The 24,374-nt window shown below is 36.0% G+C and overlaps 2 protein-coding genes across 3 annotated transcripts; both read left to right on the top strand.

Moving 5' to 3' along the window:
- LOC105170427 (pumilio homolog 2) lies at positions 4,072-12,481 on the top strand. Its single transcript, XM_011091187.2, has 10 exons — positions 4,072-4,527; positions 4,702-5,376; positions 6,642-8,164; positions 8,244-8,385; positions 8,502-8,609; positions 8,801-9,013; positions 9,112-9,222; positions 9,917-10,111; positions 11,301-11,475; positions 12,009-12,481. Exons 2-10 carry the CDS (start codon positions 4,735-4,737, stop codon positions 12,044-12,046), a joined length of 3,147 nt encoding a protein of 1,048 aa, XP_011089489.1. The 5' UTR covers positions 4,072-4,527; positions 4,702-4,734; the 3' UTR covers positions 12,047-12,481.
- Positions 17,552-23,844, top strand: LOC105170426 (telomere repeat-binding protein 2). 2 transcript variants are annotated; one of them, XM_011091184.2, is made up of 10 exons: positions 17,552-17,912; positions 19,697-19,896; positions 20,002-20,860; positions 20,955-21,161; positions 21,286-21,348; positions 21,449-21,528; positions 21,744-21,985; positions 22,117-22,443; positions 22,611-22,674; positions 23,245-23,844. In XM_011091184.2, the coding sequence occupies exons 2-10, from the start codon at positions 19,816-19,818 to the stop codon at positions 23,413-23,415; spliced, it is 2,094 nt and encodes a 697-aa protein (XP_011089486.1). In that variant the 5' UTR covers positions 17,552-17,912; positions 19,697-19,815; the 3' UTR covers positions 23,416-23,844. The 2 variants fall into 2 exon arrangements, with proteins under 2 accessions (XP_011089486.1, XP_011089488.1); XM_011091186.2 differs by lacking the exon at positions 17,552-17,912 and adding an exon at positions 18,549-19,315.

The raw sequence follows: 24,374 nt of genomic DNA, 5'->3' as shown, positions 1-24,374 counted from the left end.
AGGATGAGTAAAACATGATATGTCATAATACAAAGAACACAACGAGATACTTCACAAACCAGGGTACTCCCATGATTTTGATAAAAAACAACAAGGGGTAGTCATCTGGTTCTTTTTCTTCCGACGCCCTCATATCCGATTCATTCTTCTAAGCCTCGGCACCAAACCTTCGCATTCCTCTGCCCCGAATACAATAAGCCTCAAATCTAAATGGCCGAGCTCGCAGCTTTTTCCTCTCGGTTCAACATGGATTCCACGCATGTTTGTCAGATGTTTAATCATCTCCACCCTTTTCAATCTGCATTTGGTCTCACAAAGGAAGAATATTGAGGGGTTGTGAGTCTTTATTAACTCACAAAGATGATGAAGGACCGTCAAGGAACTCCCAGCTCTCGACAGTTCCACACTATGCATAGCACCCGACGCCGACGGGACTGTGACGCAGACTCCACCCGTGTACTAACAACTGAAGGTTTATCTTGTGATTTCGCGAGTGAACTCTTCCCGGCCGCATTTGTGCCACTAATGTAAGAGACGTAGGAAGTTTCCATTTGTTCCCCTGATATTGAAGTAAATTTGCAACCTGAATCACTTTCAACATTTTTCCCGGCTCTGCTTCGGACGTAAGTGCAGTTGTGTGTGTATGTCTGAGAGCAACATCCACTCGGACAATAAAATGGTCCGATCAGACCCATAAATTTGGACAAGACTCAAAACCATTTTGTTTCCTGAAAATTGCTCTGAACGGCTATCTTAATTGACCTGGTTCTGAATCATGTCAACTTACCTGTTCATTAACTTTTTAACAATTTTTAAAAATTGATACAATTTGATATTCAACCCGAAACATTTTATATTGAGAGAAATACCATAAACCAACACACTGAATTATTATAATTATTTGAATTTATAAGAGAACACACTCATTACGCCCACAATCTAACTAATATTTCTATCTCTATCTCTGATGATTACCTAAGTCTCTATTAAATTCATAATTAATAGAATAAGACTTATATATTATTTTTAAGAATATGAGATGCTAACTCCTTATTGACAATAAATTTTGAATATAATTTAATTCTAATAGTAAATAGCTCGCTATTCTTATTTTTGAACAGAAAACTTTAACATATTGATCTTATATCAAAAATTGGGAAACTTTTAATTCCTACAGTAGTAACTTAAAAACTTTTGTATCTATATTTTGGAATTTTTTTATTATTTTTATATATTTTTACATATTAATTTTTATTATGACGTCACTAATTCGACTATAACTCATCGAATGGTTGAAACAATGAACAACAACTCGAGTTTTAAAACATTGGTTAGAATGCAATAGGTGCATTCCTGGATTTTTAGCAATAAGGAACTTCAACAACAAGACTATAATATTAATGATCCTATGGATGCTTAGCTGACTCTATATAATTAAATTCTCAAGTATTTATGGGCTTTTTAATCTTCAAATGTTGTTAAATACTCATTCTTTTTTTAAGTTCTGGATTAACTTTTTTGACCTGGAAATAAGTTTTTTTTTTTTCTCAGTTAAATCTTCTACTTTAACATATAATCCTTTCATCTTTTTGCTAATATTTGTAGAGTCATGAATACCGAATCCAAATTTTAATGTTTATTTTAATAAAACAAAGATCAAATATAACATATCTTCCTTTAAAATGTCATCAGACGTGTTGTTGTATGTCTATATTATTCATTCTTGGGGATTTTTACGCTTATTTAATAGTTTTACCGAGAGTGAACTACAATAACACGAAAATATTTAGAATAAGCTCATATTGCTATCCAACATCTTGAAGGTTTGCTTTCGTTAATAAATAAGTTTGTCTATTAGTCAAAATTAACAAAATTTGTTGGTATTAACAAAAAAATTAAAAAAAAATATATTTAACCCCGATTGACTTATTACTAATTTATTGCAGGTCAAATAAATTTTTTTATTATCAAATTACCCTCATACATCTTCACGCATTAATGCATGTGATGAGGCATATCTTCACCATTATAAGGGTAGTTTAGTTCAAAAAAAAATTATTTGACCTACAATAAGTTACTAATAAGTCAATCGAGGGTAAATATCAATTTTTATTTAATTTTTTTGTTAATATTAGCAAATTCAATTAATTTTGATCAAATGAGGGACTTATTTGTTAGACAGAAGCAAATCTCAAGGGTGCTAGATATAATTTCTCAAATCACAGGAGATTTACGTGTAATTAGACCAAACTTCACAAAAAGGGTGCGTAATTATCCATTTATTAAACTATATCCCTCTCCACAATAGACACACACATATTTATATGTACACATAAACTATAGAATTTTTCTGAAACAGATATGAAATGATGTACATTATGGGTGATATTGTTAATATCATTAGAAAAAAAAATATTATTATTTACAATTTTTATTGGTTATGTACTAAAATTATGGTAAATAATTATTATTAATTATAATAAAAAAATCAATACAAAAACTTAGATTATTAATTATGTGAATTATTTTTACTTTGACTTTTAATTACGATAAATGTTTTAGCCATATTAGTGAAACTTACATCCAACCAATGTTGCGTGAGTATGATCAATTACGATTTACTACTATTTTTTATTTTTAACTATAATAATTAATCATGAATAAATGTTAAATTTTTTTCGTGCATACAACAGCAAAAACACTAATCATGACTTTGTAAAGAATGAGAAATAACCCTCAAATTTGTTTATCAATATCATATAATTACCCAAATTTTTAAAATAAACATAAAATGAAAATAACCATTTTTTTGACCTAAATCCTGGATATGATCATTATAATGCTTATAGACTAAATCCGATAGACATGTGATATTTTCATTAATATACATAAGATTTTTTTAATTAATTTGCTTGGTATTGAATTTCTAATTATGATTATAAAAATTAACTTAAATTTAGGAATTATGATAAATTAAAAAGTCCGAGCAGTTAGAGCAGATAATTTTACTATAATTTATATCTATACTATTTATTAAATATGAGTACCTTAAGATATCTATTTTTGGTTGTCAATATATTTTTAGACAAAAATACCCTTAAATAACTATTTTTTTTTTTTTTACATAAAATGTTAACCTCTTTAGTCATTTGATTTGATCAATAGTTCTATTACGCACATTTAAAAGTTAAAATATTCTTATTTAATTAACTAAATATAAAAAAATTTTAAATTATGCATACACATCGAGTGTGTTTTGTCCGCTAGTTCTTTACTGAAGCACAAATTAAGTCTTAAAATAACCAAATTAGACTAGTAAAATGTGAAAAAGTGAAGAAGAAAGGATCTAATGAAGTCTAATATAATCTAATTAAGTACCAAAAAAAAAAAAGAGCATAGATGATATTTTGGGCAAAGATGAAATGATATTTTGGTGAGGAAAAGAAGGATAGAATGTTGACCAGGGGCAGTTTGGGGATTTGGTGAGGAAAGTTAAACAGTAAAGAGCAAAGGACCCTGCCCGCTTTTAGGTAGCGTAGTGCCTTCAGCCTTGCCTTAGCTTAGCTTAACCACACAACACCAGTTTCAAGTTCCACTCTCCGAATGTAAAGACTAAACGTGTCACCTACACATTCTTCTCTCACCATTTTCCATTTACTTCCCACTTTCTCCCTCTCTCTCTCTCTCTCTCTCTCTCTCTCTCTGTGTATATATATATATATATGAATGTACCGTCTTTGAGATTTTCACTATAATTTTTTTATTCTATATTCTAATTCAACAATTTAGTCGGTCTCGCACACTTAAATATGTATGTATAATTAATTTTAATTATTAAATTAAAATGAAGGATCAAAATTGATTTTTTAATTATATAAAAGTATAGATAAATAAAAAAAACACAGTCGGTTATCCATCACTAAGTCAATTAGGGCTCCTATAATTGGGGGAATTTGTTTATGACAAAATTAAACACTGCCCAGAAGTGAAAAAATTAAAAAAGAAAAACAAAAGAGTATTTTTAGAAAGAAAGTATATATATGTATATATATAGTAGGTTAAGTAAATCCAGTCTCACTGTATTTAATCACCTCATCTCTCCTCTCTTTTATTTTTTTTCTGTAGTACTAGTTGAGAAAACAAAACCCTAAAAGGGGTTCTTTGCAAGAACAATTCGCCGCCAGATTGATCTTTTCTCTTATATAACTTGTGACCCTTTGTCTCACACAGTCTTCTTCTTCTTTCTTACACATGCTCTCAACCCACCCCACTTGTGAACTCTGCTTGATTCTTCTCCTTTTATTTTTTTTTTTGGGTTGTTGTCTTAATTTGTACAAGCACTTCTAATTGTTTGTTTTTCTTGAAATTCAATGTGAAGGAACATAACCCTTTTGCCAAGACTTAAATTTTTTGGTTTACGGTTACTCAACCTGTGGTGAGTGTGACTTCCTTTTTGGTTGATCAAATCGTTTCGATGGTTTTGCCCGTCTTCAAGGACTGAGCTTTCTTGGAACTTGATGGTCAAAGGTTGGATTTTTATCAGCTCAGACCTCTCTTTCCAATTTGTATTTATGGCTTTTGTTTGGTTTTAGAGTTGGATTAATTAAGTTTTTGTTTTTGTCTTGATAGCTTTCTAGGGTTTCTAGATTAGTGCTTGCTGCTGCTGTTAATTTAACATTTCTTTCTTTGTGGACTGAACAGTGAATAGCTGGGTTGTAAATTTTGTGAAGAATCATGTTATCTGAAATGGGTAGGAGACCGATGATTGGAAATAATGAGAATTCGTTTGGAGATGAGTTTGAGAAGGAGATAGGGCTGTTGCTCCGTGAGCAGAGGAGGCAAGATACTGATGATCTTGAGAAGGAGCTCAATTTGTATAGGAGTGGATCAGCCCCGCCCACTGTGGAGGGTTCGCTGAGTGCAGTTGGTGGGTTGTTCAACCATGGAGTCACTGGCGCTGGAGGCAGCGTTAGCTCTGCTTTTGCTGAGTTTGCAAGAAATAAGAGCGGCAATGGGTTCTTGTCTGAGGAGGAACTTAGGTCTGATCCTGCATATTTGTCTTACTACTACTCAAATGTCAATCTGAACCCAAGGCTTCCACCACCTCTTTTGTCGAAAGAAGATTGGCGTTTTGCTCAGAGGTTACAAGGAGGGAGTTCCGCAATTGGGGATAGAAGGAAGGTCAACAGGAATGACAGTGGCAATGGTGGGAGATCCCTCTTCTCAATGCCTCCGGGTTTCAATTCGAAGAAGCAAGAGACTGAGAATGAGAAGGACAAACTACAGGGTTCTGTGGAGTGGGGTGGCGATGGGCTTATTGGTTTGCCTGGATTAGGACTAGGTAGCAAGCAGAAGAGTCTTGCAGAGATATTTCAGGTTAGTCAATGGCATTATACTTCCTTTTCGCTGGTATAGATGCTATTTCTTTTTTGTACAGTTGTTTCTTCCACATAAAATTTGACGCTTTGCATGTGATACTTGAATCTACTAACATTTCTCTGTCATGCTTGCAGATTTAGTAGGTATTGGTGTGACGCAATTCTGTGAAATTTTGTGTGATCTTCTCTTTATAGTTGCTGAACTTGGTCCACCTTAACATGCGTGGTCCGACTCTGCAGTGGCACAGACATTTTGTTTCACATGTATTTGTTGGGTTTTCATAAAATTAGTATTTGAAAACAATCTTCCATCTTGTCGATTGATAATTTTCTTTAATTATAAGGAAATTTATCTACAATTTCCTTCCTCTCTCCGTTTATTTTCACTGGTTGGGATATGCATCATTGGTGGAACCTGTTTGTTTGAATGGTCATCATTTTTTAACTGTTGAAAATCAGACCTGTTTTATTTCTGTGCTGCAGAAGTTAGACATCCTAGCATTATTGACAGTATATCTTCAAGCCAATACCGTATTTTGTAACATGGTCTGATCTCCATTGGACATCTTTAGCATGTTGCCAAGACACAAGCAATTTGAATTTGGCATGCTATTCTTTTTTTCATTTTCGCTTCATGTTATTTTTTGCTTCTTTACAAATTCAATTGTTCTGTAGGTGATTTTCTGTGAACTATTGCTTAATTAGCTGATGTCATTCTTGGTTTGATTGGGATCTGGAGCTGTTGTTTCTGTGGATCATCTTACACCTATGTCTTTATATAGCTGTGTTCTTTGTGTTGTTGGCCGATTTGCTTGTTTGGCTTGCTTTTGCACCAATCTTTGAATTTCATGTTTAAATTTCTTTGCTCTCAGATTGAAGCAATTTATCTCTAGCATGATCAAAGGCTTAGGCATAAGGTTTTGTTTGCAGCTTCCAATATGGCAGGAGTAGTTTCCCAAATTTCTTTCTCCTATGATACTGAGCAGTTTCAGATATAGATTTTTTTATGATTTAACTTATGTTTGTGTCACGGACAAGTTAAAGTTTTATCATAAATGGAAAGAAACTAGGTACTTGGTACCCTCTTTTGTTATGATCCAATTTGTGGTGTGACCTAGGTTTTACTTCCCAATCATATCATGTTGAGGAAGGTTGGCATTTGCAGATAATTTCTAATATCATCTTTTTACTCAACTGTTTCCTATCAGAGTTGTCTTTCTTTATGTCATTTGTTTCACTTTTTATCTTTTTTTATCTGTGCAGGAAGACTTGAACCGTGCTACACCAGTTTCTGGACACCCTTCACGCCCAGCTAGCAGAAATGCTTTTGATGAGAATGCGAGTGCTATTGGTTCAGCTGAGGCTGAGCTGGCTCTTCTCCGTCGTGATTTGACATCTTCAGATCCAGTACACTCCCCTTCAAATATTCAGAGCTCATCTGCTGCTCAGCATGCTGGACCACCTGTATCATATTCTTACGCTGCTGCTTTGGGTGCATCCTTGTCGAGAAGCTCGACTCCTGATCCTCAACGGATTGCACGAGCTCCTAGTCCATGCCCAACTCCTATTGGGGGAGGCAGAGCAGCAAATTCAGAGAAAAGAAACATTAACGGTCCCAATTCCTTTAATGGTGCATCTTCTCACTCAAATGAATCTGCTGATCTAGTTGCTGCTTTATCAGGCATGAATCTTTCAAATGGCATTATGGATGAGGAGAATCGGTCGTCCCGTATTGAGCAAGATGCTGATGACCATAAGAATTATCTTTTTAATCTTCAGGGAGGCCAGAATAATGCAAGACAGCAAACTTACATGAAAAAACATGAGGGGCAGTTCAACATGTCTTCTGTTCCTCAGCCAGGGAAAATGGTTCCTTCTGATTCTGGTGTGAACAATGGCAGCGGGTCAGATATCAGTAATACTTCCCTTCAGGCTGAGCTGCAGAAAAACGGTGTTCCTTCTAATAACTCATATCTTAAAGGATCTTCCAATGCTGCAGTTAATGGTGGGGCTGGCCTACTTTCTCAGTATCAGCATTTGGACAGTCCTAATTCATCATTTTCTAATTATGGGTTAGGTGGATACCCTATGAGCCCAATATCAGGTCAACTTGGAAGCCCCAATTTGCCGCCGTTGTTTGAGAATGCAGCTGCTGCATCTGCTATGGCTGTACCTGGAATGGACTCTAGGCTGTTGGGGGGATCAAATCTTGGAGCTGCTTCTGTAGACCAAAACCTCGGTAGATTAGGAAATCAGATAGCAGGGAGTGCACTGCAGGCACCTTTTGTTGACCCATTGTATCTGCAATATTTGAGGACAGCTGAATATGCTGCAGCACAAGTCGCAGCACTTAATGATCCTTCTGTTGATAGGAACTACATGGGTAATTCATACATGGATCTACTTCAGAAAGCCTACCTTGGGAATTTGTTATCTCCACCAAAATCACAGTATAATGTTCCCCTGGGTGGCAAGACCAGTGCATCTAGTCCTCATGGATACTATGCAAATCCTACATTTGGGATTGGATTGTCATATCCAGGAAGTCCCTTGGCAAGTCCAGTTATACCAAATTCAGCTGGTGGACCTGGTAGCCCTATGAGGCATGGTGAATTCAATATGAGATTCCCTGGTGGGTTGAGAAATGTAGCTGGGAATGTCATTGGACCCTGGCACTTGGATAACATTGATAATAGTTTTGCCTCTTCTCTACTGGAGGAGTTCAAGAGCAATAAAACCAAATGTTTTGAACTTTCGGAGATTGCTGGTCATGTTGTTGAGTTTAGGTATGGGGTTTTATATCAACAATTGCCATTTATTTCTGAAGGTTGATATCTGACTTTCCAATCTTTACATCTTTAACAGTGCCGATCAATATGGAAGCCGTTTTATTCAACAAAAGCTTGAAACTGCGACAACGGAAGAGAAGAACATGGTTTTCCAGGAAATATTTCCTCAAGCTCTTACATTAATGACTGATGTGTTTGGTAATTATGTAATCCAAAAGGTATCAAGATATGTGGTGACCAGCCATTCAGTTGATCAACTTTCATTCTATATTATTTACTTGGAGCTTTGAGACTATTCTGGTCTATTTCTGGTGCTAATTTTATGTCTTAGCAGTTTTTTGAGCATGGAATGGCGTCTCAAAGAAGGGAATTGGCTGGAAAGCTTTTCGGACACGTACTTACCCTAAGCCTCCAAATGTATGGCTGTCGGGTGATACAGAAGGTAACTTTAGCCAGGCATTTCCTCTGAGAATCTATATAATAAAGTCCTTTGGTGCTGGAGAATGCATAAATTCTCAGACATAAAGTACTGATTATGTTTGTGCTGCAGTTTTAGTGAATCCTAGATACTGCAGCTATGTAGAAGTGTGTTTTTTTAGGTATCAAAGTAATGAATGCTGTCTGATCATTCAGGCAATAGAAGTTGTAGATGTGGATCAGAAAATCAAAATGGTGGAAGAGCTAGATGGGCATGTTATGCGTTGTGTGCGTGATCAAAATGGCAATCACGTCATCCAGAAGTGCATTGAATGTGTTCCCGAGGAGCATATTCAGTTTATTGTGTCCACATTTTTTGACCAAGTTGTAACCCTCTCTACTCATCCGTATGGTTGTCGTGTGATACAGGTTAGAGAAAAGCTTATGAATGCTACTTTAACATTTTCGCTTGGACCATTTGCAAATACATCAATATATGTTCTGATGAAATGTTCTCCATTGGGCAGCGAGTTCTGGAGCATTGCAAGGAAGAAAAAACCCAGAGCAAAGTGATGGAAGAGATTCTGGGGTCTGTAAGCATGCTGGCCCAGGATCAGTATGGGAATTATGTTGTGCAGGTTTGTGAATAATTTTATATGATGATCATGGCCTTGTGTGAGCTGTAGGCTTGTGGAAGTATTCTTTGATTGTGAGAGTCTAATGTGGACACAGTTTTAAGCTGAAGTTTCTTTTCAAATTTGCTTGAATATCTCATCAGTTCATTTTCTTATGCATGTTGCTTTAATATATTATTATTCCTTCTGTCTCGCTCTACCTCTATGGAAAGGGGCCCCCTTTTATTGGTTTTGATACTTTATTTTCAATCTTAATTTTACAGTTGAAGAATGACTTGGCCACTTATAGTGCTTAACTTGCTTCTATCCATCCTTTTCCCATAACCAAATGATTATTTGTGTTGTGTTGAGGGCGATTCTTTTGACGTTTTATCTTTGCTTGCTTAAAAGTGGACATGTAAAGACACTGGTTGAGAAATGGATACTTAATTTGCGGTTTGTAACAAATGGTCAGATATTGCATTGATTGACATAATTCCAGAATCCTATGTTATCATGTATTCTCTGCGGTAATTGAGGGATTTGGGGGGAAGTCCTGAGATTTTTCAACAGTTTGCATTGCTGAAAATGCCACATCTTTGTGAATGTTCTTATTTTGTTGAATTACTTATATACATTAAGGTGTCTTTGCAACCTCGCTGATCAGCAGAAAGCACAAGGGAGCTTTTCACTAATTATCTTTCTATCATTGCTATAGCATGTACTGGAGCACGGAAAGCCAGATGAACGATCTGCAATAATTCAAGAATTAGCTGGAAAGATTGTTCAGATGAGCCAGCAGAAGTTTGCATCAAATGTTGTTGAGAAATGCTTAACTTTTGGTGATCCAAGCGAACGCCAACTGTTGGTGAATGAGATGCTTGGAACAACTGATGAGAACGAGCCTCTTCAGGTTTGTTACATTCTTTTACTTCTGAGCATAGTGTCATATAGAACTAATTCTTAATGTATTATGTGCGTTACTTCAGCAATTACAGTTATGTTGGGAGTTTATACTTGGATTTGGATTGTGTTATCCCCGAATATGTAATAACTTTCTGCACCATATACTTAAACCCTTTGCATTGTTCAAATTCGAAATAGGAAACACCTAAAAGATCGGTCTCCTGGAGATGTCAAAGTACGTCACCTTGCAATTTGCCTAAGACTATACCATATTTCCTAGAGCTTCATGGGAGAAGTTTAAAGCTCAATTTCGTATGTAGAGCGTGGATTTTTACTTGAGATTATGATGGGCAAAGAAACAAATATGAGATAAAATCTTGTCTTCAAAACCTATCATTAGAAGTGATGATTAGTTTAAAGAAACCGTAGAGAGATAGAAGAAGAGTAAAATATATCCTCATTTTCTTTCACGCACGTGAAGGTTTGAAGGAAGTGATCTGGACATAACCATTATTCGGGGCCTTCTCCAGCTCAGCCACTGTTATACTACAGGGAATTTCGATATGAACTTATATATATAATTACAGATTCAAGGGACGGTGTCTTGCACGAAATGCTTATAGGACTTGATTTGTCCAGCTTTTGTTGAAAGTTTTCTGAGGGTAAATGCTAAAGAGTTCAACAGATAGAATGAATATCGCAAACCATGTTTGTCTTTTCTACAGTTGATCTTTTGAACAGTTATAAAAGTATTTGACAACAGCAGAGAGTTGGTTAGACATGTACTGGATAGAGTAACAAGTCCTCAATGTACTATGGTATCTAAGGAACTTATCAAATCAATGGGTGTAAATGAAGTTTAATCCCTAGTTGTCGGCAGTAATGGATAAGTTTGCGCTTCAGATGTATGGTCTTACTCATTTCTTTCCAAGCAGCATCTGATAAAATCTTGGTTCTGGGCTTTTTTTGACTTTGACTATTATACTAATATGACGAGACTATGTTGCTTAAATTTAACCCTAGGAAATGGAGAGTATGTTTGCCCCCCCCCCCCCTTTTTGCCCCCCCCCCCCGTATTTATAGATTCAGGTGGATTAGGTGTTTTGAGATATCCATCCATCCATCAAAGTATATGTTAACTATATGCTTGTCTGTGCAATCAAACTTACGAATCTGATATCTTTTTCTGCAAGCAGGCTATGATGAAAGATCAATTTGCAAATTACGTCGTACAGAAAGTCCTTGAAACTTGTAGTGATCAGCAGCGTGAACTGATCCTGTCTAGAATAAAAGTTCATTTGAATGCACTGAAGAAGTACACTTACGGGAAGCATATAGTAGCTCGTGTAGAAAAACTCGTTGCTGCTGGGGGTACGTAGTTCTTTACTTTTGACTTCTATTTTGATATCCATCTTTGCTCTCTCAATTTAGAAGGTCTTTAACTAAGCTTAACATCGTATTAGTTCATACATCTTATAACATGTTTTTCGAGCTTATGACGTGTTGGATCTTATTCAATTAAGCTCTTGAAGTATTTATGAAGTTTATAAAATGTTAGTAATGGTAATATTGTAATATGATAACAAATGGAGGAGTTTTTTGGAGTTTTAAAAATAAGTTGGAAATTTCTGATCTTTTTGAAAGAGCTTATAAGGTCTTGACAGCTTATTCTTTTATCTTAATAGCTCATTCTCTATAAAATTTATCAAGCACTTTCGTATAGCTTTCGTATATCTTGTATAAGCTCAGCCAAACACCCTCTTAGAATTAGAACTCTTAAAACTTTTGAAACTAAAAAGTAAGACCAAAGAAAATGACTTCAGGATGACGGACAGAGCACAGTTTTCATGCAATTTCTCGGTATTCACCTAGCATTTACTAATTATTCTTTCATTTGTTAACAGAAAGGAGAATCGCAGCTCAGACCCCGCATCCTGCGTAGATTCTCTAGGAAAGAAAGTTGTTGTACAGCTAACTGAGGCTAGTTTGGGCTACCTCTCTTTCTTCTCTTTATCTCGTAAGTGGTGCTATGCTCATGCGTGTCTTTCGCGAGGGTATGAGCTGATTGCAAATAAAGTTGTTGCCTGTACTAAAAAACCTGTACTTTGTGTAGTGTTAAGTTTATACATAGAGTCTAGTAAGCTTTGAGGCTCAGAGGCCGAATGTTCCTGATGCCCGTGCAGAAGAGATAAAAACGACAGATACGAAAATGCTGAGGGTGTAATATAAAAGGTGAGGTAGTTTACGATGCGAAGTGACTGTACAAATGATGATGTTGGGGGGAGTTGGTTTCTTAGGTATGGCCGAGGGATGTTTATGTATGGTAATTCAACAATTTTCTTGCTTGGCCTAATATAACAGTTCTTTAAATGTCGTATCTTACTATTTCTGGTTATGTTTTGCTGCTTCATTGCATGGTGGTTCGGAAGGTGATAATCAGGTTATTTCTTTGCTATTGATGTCTTGTTGATAATCTGCCCTCTGAGATATCCCATAAATTGTGTGTTGTACATAGTTTGCAAATTGATGTGTTTCTGAGTCTGTTTCGCTGCGTAGTGGAAAATACCAGTCCCAATATGTAGATTGGGTTGCTGGTCTCCGTAATGCTTCTGGTTCTGCTTTCAGTTCTTCTTCCGGCGCTTAAATGCCTACCTGCGGGCGGCAATTAAGTGCGTCTTAGTCTTTTTACCAAAAACAGGTTGAGTAGATCTCTGTTTTTGAATCGATTAAACTAAAACTGCGAGTAGGTTTTTGTGGACTTGTATAATTTATGTACTAATTTCGATCATTCCCAAGGCTAGTTTTTCTGGACGAACAATCAGCTTCGTTTAAACAATCCAACTTGGTGATGTGAAATAATCGAAACTGTTGCGCGTTTCGAATGGCTGTTGGCAGCGTCGAGCACCATGCTAATGCCATTATTTCATTTTCCCCTGGAAAATGTTGGGGACATTGGCTTGTTTTCGCCCTGATTCGTTAACTCTGTTCAAATTTCAGATCCATTTACTTATAGTTAAAATATAATTATAATGATGAAAAATTAGGATTATTCTATTTTAGGTCTGCTAGGATTTTTTTTTTATCAGTGATCAATTATGTTCTTAAGCAATTTGAGACGATGATCAAGAGTTAAAAAGAAAAATGAGGCCAAACTGAAGGAGGGTGGCCCAAAAATGATGACTCTGAACTGATGGAGAGGAGCTACATGATGATCGATGGTCGATAATAACGACTTGAACAAGACTGAACTGATTAGGGAAAAAAAAAAGAAAAGGAGAAACTTGAATGAGGGTTTATTTGGGAAAGCAAGAGTTTGATGGAATATGCTTTGAACTCTAATTCTTGACGTTCCATTGAGTTTTTTTTTTATTTATTTGTTTGTTGTTTGTTTTTCTTTTCTCTAGGAACTAGTATGTATTTTTTGTAGTTATGCACTTCCCCTTACAGGTATGGAAGATTTTACAAACGTTAGGTGCAATTTTAATTTAATTTAAATATATTTATAATTGTAACATACAAAACGTAATTTAACCCATAATGTGATAATAAATTAATTTCCTTACAATCCAAGGCTATTGTGCACTCAAAGATCACTCGACAAGATTCAATTTTCTTTTGATAGACGTTGATGCGACAACAGAGATAAATGATTGCGAAAAGCAAATGAAATCATGCTAACATTTACACACGACTAAGGTTCAAAACCTACCATCAATCATCATTCAAACCATGCATGCCCACATATTATTTGAAAATAGTGTGGGCATGTATATTAGGTTATTTGAAATAATAATTTATATTTATTTATGATTGATTTATTACGAATTTATTGCAAGTCAAATAAATCTTTTATAATCAAACCGCCTTTGTACATTTTCACATATTGATCAACAGTATCTGATGATACCCTATAGTATCTATCAAGCTTAGCAGCTGGCATCCAGAACTGGAGTTTACTAATTGATTTATGCGTGATATTGGGTAGAATTCTTGATACAAGACTTATTGAGATCGTAAAACTCCACACACTTCCACCATTTGAATCTAGGTTTGGGCACCAGTACCATGTTGGACAACCATTTAAGGGATAAGATCTCCTAAATATGTTCTACAGCTAGAAGTGTATCCATTTTAGCGTGAATGATTTTGTTGTTTTTAAGCTAAAGTGGTGATTCTTCTGCTCCACTAGGTATTTGATGTGTCTATATCTAGATTGTGTATGGTAATTTGGGGGTCTTTGCCAATCAAGTCTTTAGCAATCCATGGGAACACGTTAGTATTGCTCATTAGAAAGTTTAGGAGCGCAGGTTTCAATGCATCAGGCAATTGAGATCTAATGCGGGCGATCTTACTAGGTTTAGGGATGATTGTATGGTTATGAGGTCTTCAAGCGATTGTACTCGAGGTTGCTCTCGTATTTTTTTTTTTTACATCGTATTACATGAGTCTCTCTCCCTTATCACAGGTTTTTGCTTGATCAATGTGCATGGTTGGGGTATCTCGCTTTCGGACCTCCTCCATATAGCACTTTTGGGAGACGAAATGGTATGCGCTCATTTTACCATCAATGTTCCTAATGGAAACTTGATCTAGACACGACCACTTGAAAGGCATCCAACGTTGGGTGACTTGAAAAAACCTTTGTTCGCCCTTCTTGTTGGTCTTATGGGCCTTCAAACAAATGATTTTTATTCATACTTTTTACTAGGCTTGTGGGACCTTTAAGTTGATAACTCTTAATTGGGTTTTGAGGTGGGCCAGAGACGACTGAGGCCGAGTAGCCTCCAGCAGTAGGGTCTCCCTTCTTCGAACCTCTTTGTTAAGCCAATAGGCTTTTTTGCACTAGCCAAAGTCTAGGAGGTATCTAGACTCATAGCAAAAGGGTTTTTCTTAAAAAAAATAAAAATTGCATTCTAAAAGATTACCATAATCAGAAAAATTATATTTTTAATTATAATAATAAAAAAAATGTAATTATGAAGTTAGGTTATTAAAATATTAAAATCTAACATTAAGTAAAAATGAATATAATAAATACACAAAAAGATCTTATACTTAAAGAAATATTATTAATTTGGTATTAAAGTTAAGTTATTATTATTCTGTTCAAATATTTGTCCAAGTATATATGATCCATTTCTTTCAAAAGGGTATATCTGAGTTACTAAAAACACATTTCTCCATCATTTTTCAGTTGAGTCCAATTTGATCTAATTAGCTTCTTACTTACTTCATTTTCAATTCAAATAAGCAAAGTAACTTTTTGTATACTATTTTTTATTACTTAAATGTCAGTTTGAATTCTTAATTATTATTATTTTACATATTTGCTTAAAACTATTTTTGTTCTAATTAAGAAATAATTTGCTATCAATTTAAGACATAAACACAAAAATACATGGTACGATGGAAAGTAAATACTATATTTATTAATTTAAAATATAAATAATCTAAATGCAATTGGTGACGACAAAATGATATATAACTTTTATAATTTTGAAAAACTAAGTACAAGCATTGAATGACTTTACGTGGTACAACTAGTACAAATATCGTGCATTAGCATTCACAATAAACTATCCCTACATATTCGTATAATACAATACAAATATAATACGAGGTTTTACTTTTACTCCCAACCAATGGCAAAAATCCAAGTGAATGTTAGACCGGACCGGGTTAAAGCACTTTTATTCTGAAATTGGAAACATACACGTGTCAGTTCCTAATTGACAAAAAGTCAAACAAACTCCTCTACTTTGACCGCCTTGACAAAATATGTTGTCTTTTTCTTTTTTCATTATCATATATATATTTTTTTAGAGTTTTTCGACATCTTCAATGAATGAATGAAAAGCTGGGCCCCACTCTCCCGCTTCGCCTTCTCCCCCCGGTCTCTAACGCCGTTACATCATCTTGGTCCCCCACCAGACCACCCCTACATATCGCCGTCACTCCGTTTCCCTCCTCCTTTTCTATTATTCCCTTTCCCCCTTTTGTTTCAGATAATACTTTACAGAGAAAAAGCCCCCAATAGAGGGCTGTCCTAGTGCCACGTAGGATTCCGCCTTCATCCGACATGGCACTCTATCATAAGTTTTTTTTTTTAAAAAAATTTTATCTATAATAATATATAAAGAGAATGTTTTTTTTTCCTCACAAACCGCGATATCAATATATCGTTTCTTATTTATAATATATTTTTAAATTTAAAATATTATTTATTATATGGATGCAAGTATGACGTGCCACGATAATTAATTTTATTTAATAATTATTCATCTACACCAACACACCAACTTCTAAAATATTAATTTCATTTAGATTGACTCTAAAATTTACTCGTAAACTACTATAGCTCCACGTCGTTAAAAGAAAATAAATTATTTTTTATATTATAAATCTCTATAATATTATTTATAATAATCAATAAAACTAATAAAAAATTTAAATTCAATTTTAATTAATTAACATATATATTCTTTTTTATATATAATATTTTGATCTCATTTTTTTTTTAAAAAAAATAATAGTCCATGTACAATTATAATTTAAAAAAAAGTGAAATACATGTATTCGTGAAAATTTAGATCTAAAGAGTGAGAGAGGGAATCTTTTAAGAGTAAGGAAGTAGATGTAGATGCACGTGCCATTAAAGAACAACTCATTCATTTCTCCCATCTTCACTTTCATCAATTTCATAATTTATTAATCAATCCTCATCCCCTTCTTCCAATTTTCTATAATTAAAAACAAATATTATAACAATTAGGATATTTTTATTAAAACAGTTATGATATTATATTATTTAATTTGATATATAAAAATAGTTGGAGTGGGTTTTAGTAGAGGTGTGTGCTACGATTTAAATGAGAAGAAATGGAGTTTGAATATAAGAAATAGAGAGAGTTTATGCTAAGTTTTAGTAAAACCACAGGTGTTTGTTTGGTTAGGGATGAGTCTGGTGAGTTTTAAGGCAAAAACTCTAACAAAAATCAGTTGCAATTTGGTTGGGACATTTATACAAACCACCTTATATCTCGGATTTCTTTGGTAATAATTTTTAAAATTAAAGAATTTTGAAATATCTTTTCAAAGAAAATCGTACCTCACAAAATATATATATATATATATATTTAATTGGGAGAGAAAGGAAAAATGAGGGACAGTGAATTAATTAATAACAATAACACCAAAAAATGAAAGAAAATTCCGTGGCTTGGTGACCCAACGTTTTTCTCGATGTGTAAACGAGGAAAGACCACAGGATACTCATCTCACTTCCACGTGGCGGAATCCTCGTCGGCTGTGGCCCACAAAAGAACAGGTCTTCAGGCGGTGACCTTGTATAGCAGGTTGGGACTGAGGCATCTACCGATAGGTCCGGTAACAGGGGTCAATCATATAAGAGTTGGGGTTTAAGCCATGGTGTGGAGGGGGTGGTTTTCACAGGGTTTTTGTTTTGGTTTTGGCTATCTTTTCCACACCAGAGAAATTAAAAAAACAAAAAAAAGGGATAATAACACCAGCAAATTATGGGAATTTGAGGGTTCTTTTCTTTTTCTTTTTCCCCCCTTTTTAATTGGGTTTTTTAGATTTGGTTCTTCAGAGTGTAAAATGGTTTTGAGGATTTTGGGTTGTGGAAGATTCAAGATTTGTTCTTTCAGAGGGGAAAAAAAAATCTGATCTTGCATTGTTGTCAGTGTAGCTGTGGTTGATTTCTGGAGGGATTTTGCTTTTCTCAAGGAAATGATGTGGAATTTGGAGGGAATTGATGGTGGCATGGAATGAAAATTGCTTGTTTAAAGGTGAGATGATCAAATTCTGAGGTCACTCTGTTCATAGTTTGGGTAAAGTTGGAGTCTTTGGTTCACAATTTTCTTTTTGTTGAAGCAAGATCATGGAAGCAAAACTAAAGGGAGAATCTCTGATATTGTGAGAGTTGGCTTCTCTTTGTATGAAGGAGGGTGTTTTGTCAATTGAAAATCCTTGTTCTTGTTTTCTTTGAGTTTATCCTTTTAGGCAACCAAACAGGCCTAATTTTCTTCATCTTTCTTTCTTTCTTTCTTTCTTCCAAGTATACTTTTTCTATTTGATTTTCATCACATGCTTCTTTTTTCAAAATTTTCGGGCATTTTGATGTTTTGTGTTTGATCTGGGATTTAGCCATGCAAAGTATCTTTCCTCATGGTTTTCAGAAAGAATTTTGGGTTCTTGATTCTGAAACTTTTTAGATGGTTTTGATCCACTGGGCAAGAGATATCCATGTCGTTTTTTCTTTTATCTGTGTTCCTTTGATTTTAGATCATTTGCATGCAACTGCAATTCTTTTGAAAATTCAGTGATGCATGAAATAGTAGTGTGTGTTGTTACAAATGCAGTTGAAGTTCTATTGTGAGAGGGGGTTTTCTTTTTCTGATTCTTTTCTATTCCTTCTCAATGATTCTTTCTTTCTTCCTCTTCTTCTTCTTCTTCTTCTTTTTCTTTTTTTCCTGAAAATTTTGTTGTCCTCTCTTCATGATGTCTTTATTTGCCTGTAGAGGAGAAGAGTAAATGATTGTGTGTGGGCAGAAGGAAATCCGTTCTGTCACTTATTTGATTTAGCAAAGAAGAATGATGTTCTTCTTTCATTTTATCTAGTTCTGTCTACTTTTGAGGATTGAATATTTTTGTTTGCACCACTTGAATTGTTTGATCTTGTGATGCTACCCAATTTTCCTTGACTCTGTTTTGGTTTATTTTATTAGAGGTCCCAATGGATCTTTAGGTTTATCTGCAACTCACTGATCTGGTAGAACTCTTTGTGTTTCAAGACTGCATGTGTGATGTCTTCGATTTATTGGTTTCTAAGAAAGGTAGGTAGTTTGCATGGGGATCTTGTGCCGCAACCATTTTTCTTGTCAGATGGTTTTGTAGGGACTCTGTTAGGTTTGCAGGGAAAATAGTTAAAACAGTTTCTACTGTTGGCTTTGCTATAAAGGATTTCTGGCTTTTCTAAGTAGATTCTGGACTGCTAATGTATTAAGTAGCAACATCTCTCCTTTCCTGGTGATGATCGTCCGTTGTTGAAAAACTTATTTGGCGTTAACTCCTGCATTCAGTGTTTGTTTTTCTTTGTTGCTCTTAGTATTGATGCATACAAAAGGATATGGTGTTTAGGTAAACAAGCCACTGCCTTTTCCCCACGTTCCCGAAAGATTCTTATGACAAAGTAAGTCTTATGTGGTGCTCCCATTTTCATGGTTGTCCTTTTTGTTATGGTAGGGAAATCTAGATTTATGCTCTGATGGTTCTGTTATATACTCAGACTTATAAAACAGACTGCTGTTAATAACCATCTTTATGTGAAGTACTTCTTGTGTCTGATTATGCAAACCACTTTGTATTGGCCTTTTTACCACTAGAGGGTGTAATTTGTATATATCCTGTTACTTCTGTTGATGGGCACTAAGCATCACAGATAGATATTGGTCTTATGTACAATGGATTGCATTATTTTGATTTTACAATGTCTCCCCTGTAGAAGTTTTCCAAGTTGAATTACCCAAAATTCCTTAACTTCTTTGTGTTGCTAATGTGTGTTGGTTGGCAGGTCCATCGTATGTCTGTAGGAGTCTGCTGATTTTACTTGCCTCGGGGTTCTGTTGTAAACAAGATCAAGAAATCTAGTATTGTGTGCTTGATGAACTTTCTTGGGCATGGTTCTAAGACATGGCACTGCAGAAGAGATTAGACTATGGATTTAATGGCTATCAGGTGCCTCCTACACCCCGAGCCGCCAGATCAGTCCGGGTAATCATAGTCTATGTCGGAATTCCATCACTGTCGAATTTCCTTTTCTGGCCTGTTGCTATGTAAGAACCTGCTCTAATTGTTTATTTTGTTTACTTGTCTTAGAGGAGATGTGTATTTAAGAGAAAAGCTGATGACCAGCAAATGTGTGCATTTGACTTATTGGCAACTGTAGCTGGGAAGTTACTGTTGGATGGTGAATCTCCAGCATCTGCGCATGCATCTTGTAGAAAGGAGCAGCCTGCAGCTCTAGAGGATTCCGTAGGGAAGGAAGAGAAGGACGAAAATAAGCCATTAGAAGAAAAATCTTGTGATCAGAATTGCTATGAAAGGAACTTTCTATTTACCGAACTTGTCTCAGAAGCTCCCAAACCAAACTTTCGTCCAGATGAACTTGTATGCACTCAAAATGATGTTATCTCAAGGCCTGCCTCCGGAATAACAACTTCTGATTGCTCGGAGAAGGTTGGTCCTGCAGAACAATTGGTTAATGATGATTGCAAGCTCCGCCTTGGAATTTTTACTCCTTCAGTAGATGTTGAGTCCTCTGGTTTTAGAGTACCTGCTAATTGTGGATCAGAGGATGAGAGTAGAAAACCAATAAAAATGGATTCTGCAAGTACTAGGAATTTCTCAATAAGTAATAAGGCTTCTCTGTGCAGCTCAGGGCATTCGGAGGCTTGGGACAGAAAACCCTCCGTATTAGTTAGTCCAGTTGATAGTTTAAAGTTTCCATTTTGCAGGGACAACACTCCTTGTGGTTCGTTTCCTGGGAATCAGGATAATGTAAAGTTAGTTAATAGAGATGATGACGAAAACTCTTCTGAGTGCAACGAACCTGGCACTAGAAATAAGGCCTTTAAGCCACAGCCACGTGTTGGAGATCGTAGATTTAGGAAGTTGCTAGCATCCAAGCACTGTAAAATAACTCCAAATGTGAAGGATGATGAACGCTATAATGCCGGTGAGTTGCTATTAATAGTTGAATTTACATGGTGGCCAGAACATAGTCATACAATTTTAATGGCACATTAATTTTTGAGCTATCATGTCTGCAGATACAGAAAGATGCGATTATCTTAACAGGAAGAACAATATCAAGCGTCAAAGGTCTATGAGGGATTATCCTTTCAAAAAGAGGAAGCTCTATGATTGTAGCTCAGTTTCTAATTCTGAAGAAGGCGTTAGCAGTGATGGAATATGTACGGTGCCTGCGAACGGCACCAATGGAGGTGGACTTGGTCCTGGGCCGACGCTGCCAGGAGGTAACTCTTCATCCCACCTCCCCTTGAACACTCATGCACGCATAATGTCACACACATCATGATACGGACTCTGGGTCTTGGATATGGACCAACACTACATTTGACGAATTTGACACAAATGCAGCAATCCCGAATCCAACTCCTGCAGCAGGAGGAAATGCGTCCTTCCATACCAGGAATTCTCAAGGTATGGGAGCTTTTCATGGGATGATTTTTATTCTTTTATGGCTTGTACAGTGCCCGATATTCAAATAGTTACTCATGGTGAGATGCTTTTCCTTACTCAGTGAAGCTTAAGATCAAGTCTTTTAGGGTTCCAGAGTTATACATTGAGATTCCGGAAAATGCAACTGTTGGTTCTCTGAAGGTATTTCATTCATTATATATCTTTCTCTACTTATTTATATATCCAAGACCGCACTTGCAATTTCTATCTCTTTCCCGGATTTCATAAAAAAAAAAATTGTCCTTTTCCTTTCTCTCTAGCCAACCTCAATTTGTCTTTCTAGCTTTAGAGACAATGGGTTACATTCTCTTGTTTAAGCACTATATCACATTGTTAGTGGCTTTAACACTGTGCAGAGAACCGTCTTGGAAGCAGTAAATGCAGTACTTGGTGGGGGGCTACGTGTTGGAGTACTTCTTCAGGGTAAGAAGATTAGAGATGATAACAAAACATTATTGCAGACTGGAATTTCTCAAGATAACAAGATGGATACCTTGGGGTTTACTCTTGAGCCCAGCCCTACTCCTGCCCCAATACGACTATATCCTGAAGATCGTCGAGGTCAACTGCTGTGTGACAGTCCACAACCACTGGCGAGGTATTCCTTAAATTTCTCTACTTTCTAGTGTAATTTCATGGTTTAGTAGCTATAGCTCATCATAGTTGCTTCACTTTCCACATTGATAGAAATTTGTTCCATGCTGATAGTTTACCTTGGTTGGCCACCAGGTATCCACCGACTCCTAGTATTACTCAAAACGGTGGCCAGCAGAGGAATCTAGATACTCCCCCAGACCTTCCTGGAACGAGTTTTAACAATTTCATAGAAAGTGATCATGATTCGGCTCCTTCCCCTCCTGGTATGTCACTACAAAGAACGACTTCAGAATCAAAAGCACTGGTCCCTGTACCTTCGACGAAACAAGACGCGTTAGCTGTAGTTCCATTACGGAAATCTAAGCGATCTGAGTCTGCGCAACGCCGAATCCGTAGACCTTTCACTGTTGCTGAAGTGGAAGCTCTAGTTCAGGCTGTTGAGAAGCTTGGAACGGGAAGGTATATCTGGTGAAACCTCAAAATTAATTTATTAGAAGAAGTTGAATGTGTGGTTGGTGGCTGAAAGTGCTGAATGGGTTGTGACTTATATGCTTTTAGCAGTATTGCTTTGTTTGCCTTGTCTGTTTTTTGTTCATCTTGTAACCAACACACTCTTAATGCTGCAGATGGCGCGACGTTAAGCTGAGAGCTTTTGATAGTGCAAAACATAGAACTTATGTGGACTTGAAGGTAACTGAACTATTTTCCTTGTTCATGTATTTACACAACATGCTTCCCATCTTTCCACCGCTATGTTTCCTACTACTTGGCATCTCACGGTATCTTGTATTAGACGGTTTTCTTGTTTACAATGTATCATCTCCTATTAAATACATTCAAGTCAAAACATTATTTCCTTAATCAGCTTATGCTTGCCTTCTCTCACCTCTCACCTCCATGCTATGGCTTCATGTAGTTAACTATAGCTGATGTTTGTTGAAGCCGCTTTCAGTGCCTTATCATGGAAAATAGGGTTAAATGCAACACACCTCCATGTGAAAAGACTAATAGACAAAAAGCCCCACTAAAAAAAGGGGCAACACGACTCCCAACACGGAGTAAAAACACTAATAAGTAAAAAAAATCCACTGAAGAAAAAAGGGCAACATGACCTCTCACGCAATGACGCGTTGCCCCTGAAGAAAACAGGACTAAAACGCAATTAACCCATGGTAAACATAGAAAGAAAAATTGTACCTTCACATTTTATGATTTGTTTCCTTGATGTAACGGTTTATGAAATCGAGTTTTATTTTCCAGGATAAGTGGAAAACGTTGGTCCATACAGCTAGAATATCCCCTCAGCAAAGACGGGGGGAGCCCGTTCCCCAGGAACTCCTGGACAGGGTCTTGACTGCCCATGCTTACTGGTCTCAGCAGCAAGCCAAACAGCAGCTCAAGTCCCAGCCAGATACTAGCCTTCTTCTCTGAAGAGCTTGGTTCTAGCATTAGTTGCGGAAGATAAGTGTGGCGACATGTTTAGGTGGGGTGTTACTCTATTTAACTATTTGCTGTGATTAAAAATATACTGGTATGTAAAAAAAAGGAAAAGGTAAATTAGTTGATGTAATATTTATAGCTCTGAATACGATATGGGAGGATAGCACTTGTATATGGGTGACAGAATAAAAGTTTTGCTAACAGAATTCTTTGTGCTGGGAAACCGGCATTTTCTTAATGTGAAGGTTTCTCTTCTGGAGATTGGTTCGATTCATTGTGTTGGGACAGTTCGTTTGTTGTTGTGAGTTCAACTGTAACCAGCTTAGTAGTTATGCTAGATTCATTCCATTCTTGCACAATACTGATGTTTTGTAACGAGAATGTTTACACATTTGTATAAAGAGGAAGGAAATTTTGACATTTATTGATTCTTCATTCCGTTCATCCTGGAGTCGATTTGATCTTTGAGCTCTCTGGTCGGAAAGGAGTTAATGATGATATGTATCAGTTTGAAAACGCAGGCAAAGGAGACGAAGATCTTCACATCTTAGGAGATGTCGAGATTGGTACTTTTTTATAGTCAAAATGTTTGTGGGTAGATGGGGGGTTTGAGATGAACCCTCACATATTAGAGATGTTTTTCTTACACTTGATTTGTAATGCTAAGGATTAGCAACTTTTAATGAAACACCAGTAGAAATTGGTGTGATGAAACTTGGAACGCTCTTGATTAAAGTAGAAAGTGGTGATTTTAATTTTTCATCCTTAACGCTCATGCTTAAGCATTTGTTTTTTCACTGCAATTAATGCTGCAAGTGCAACAACATTCCTCAATTTGATAGCATCCTCTACAATATTCAAGGAAACCCCACAATTTCGTCAATAAACCTCCTCCCAATGCTTATCAAATTTCCCTTACCCAATTTTCAGGGAAGATGAATGGATTCTTG

This window comes from Sesamum indicum, linkage group LG9 (assembly GCF_000512975.1).
Source record: "Sesamum indicum cultivar Zhongzhi No. 13 linkage group LG9, S_indicum_v1.0, whole genome shotgun sequence".
Taxonomy (NCBI): Eukaryota; Viridiplantae; Streptophyta; class Magnoliopsida; order Lamiales; family Pedaliaceae; genus Sesamum; species Sesamum indicum.
This window is presented reverse-complemented; position numbering and strand designations above follow the sequence as displayed.

What these genes read in the sequence shown, in the direction of transcription:
- LOC105170426 (XM_011091184.2), top strand. Translation starts at nt 19,816, where the DNA reads ATGGCACTGCAGAAGAGATTAGACTATGGATTTAATGGCTATCAGGTG. An exon ending in TGATGAACGCTATAATGCCG is followed by an intron (nt 20,861 to 20,954) that starts GTGAGTTGCTAT and finishes TCATGTCTGCAG; the next exon opens with ATACAGAAAGATGCGATTAT. An exon ending in TGGGCCGACGCTGCCAGGAG is followed by an intron (nt 21,162 to 21,285) that starts GTAACTCTTCAT and finishes ACACAAATGCAG; the next exon opens with CAATCCCGAATCCAACTCCT.
- LOC105170427 (XM_011091187.2), top strand. Translation starts at nt 4,735, where the DNA reads ATGTTATCTGAAATGGGTAGGAGACCGATGATTGGAAATAATGAGAAT. An exon ending in GGTCATGTTGTTGAGTTTAG is followed by an intron (nt 8,165 to 8,243) that starts GTATGGGGTTTT and finishes CATCTTTAACAG; the next exon opens with TGCCGATCAATATGGAAGCC. An exon ending in ATGGTTGTCGTGTGATACAG is followed by an intron (nt 9,014 to 9,111) that starts GTTAGAGAAAAG and finishes TCCATTGGGCAG; the next exon opens with CGAGTTCTGGAGCATTGCAA.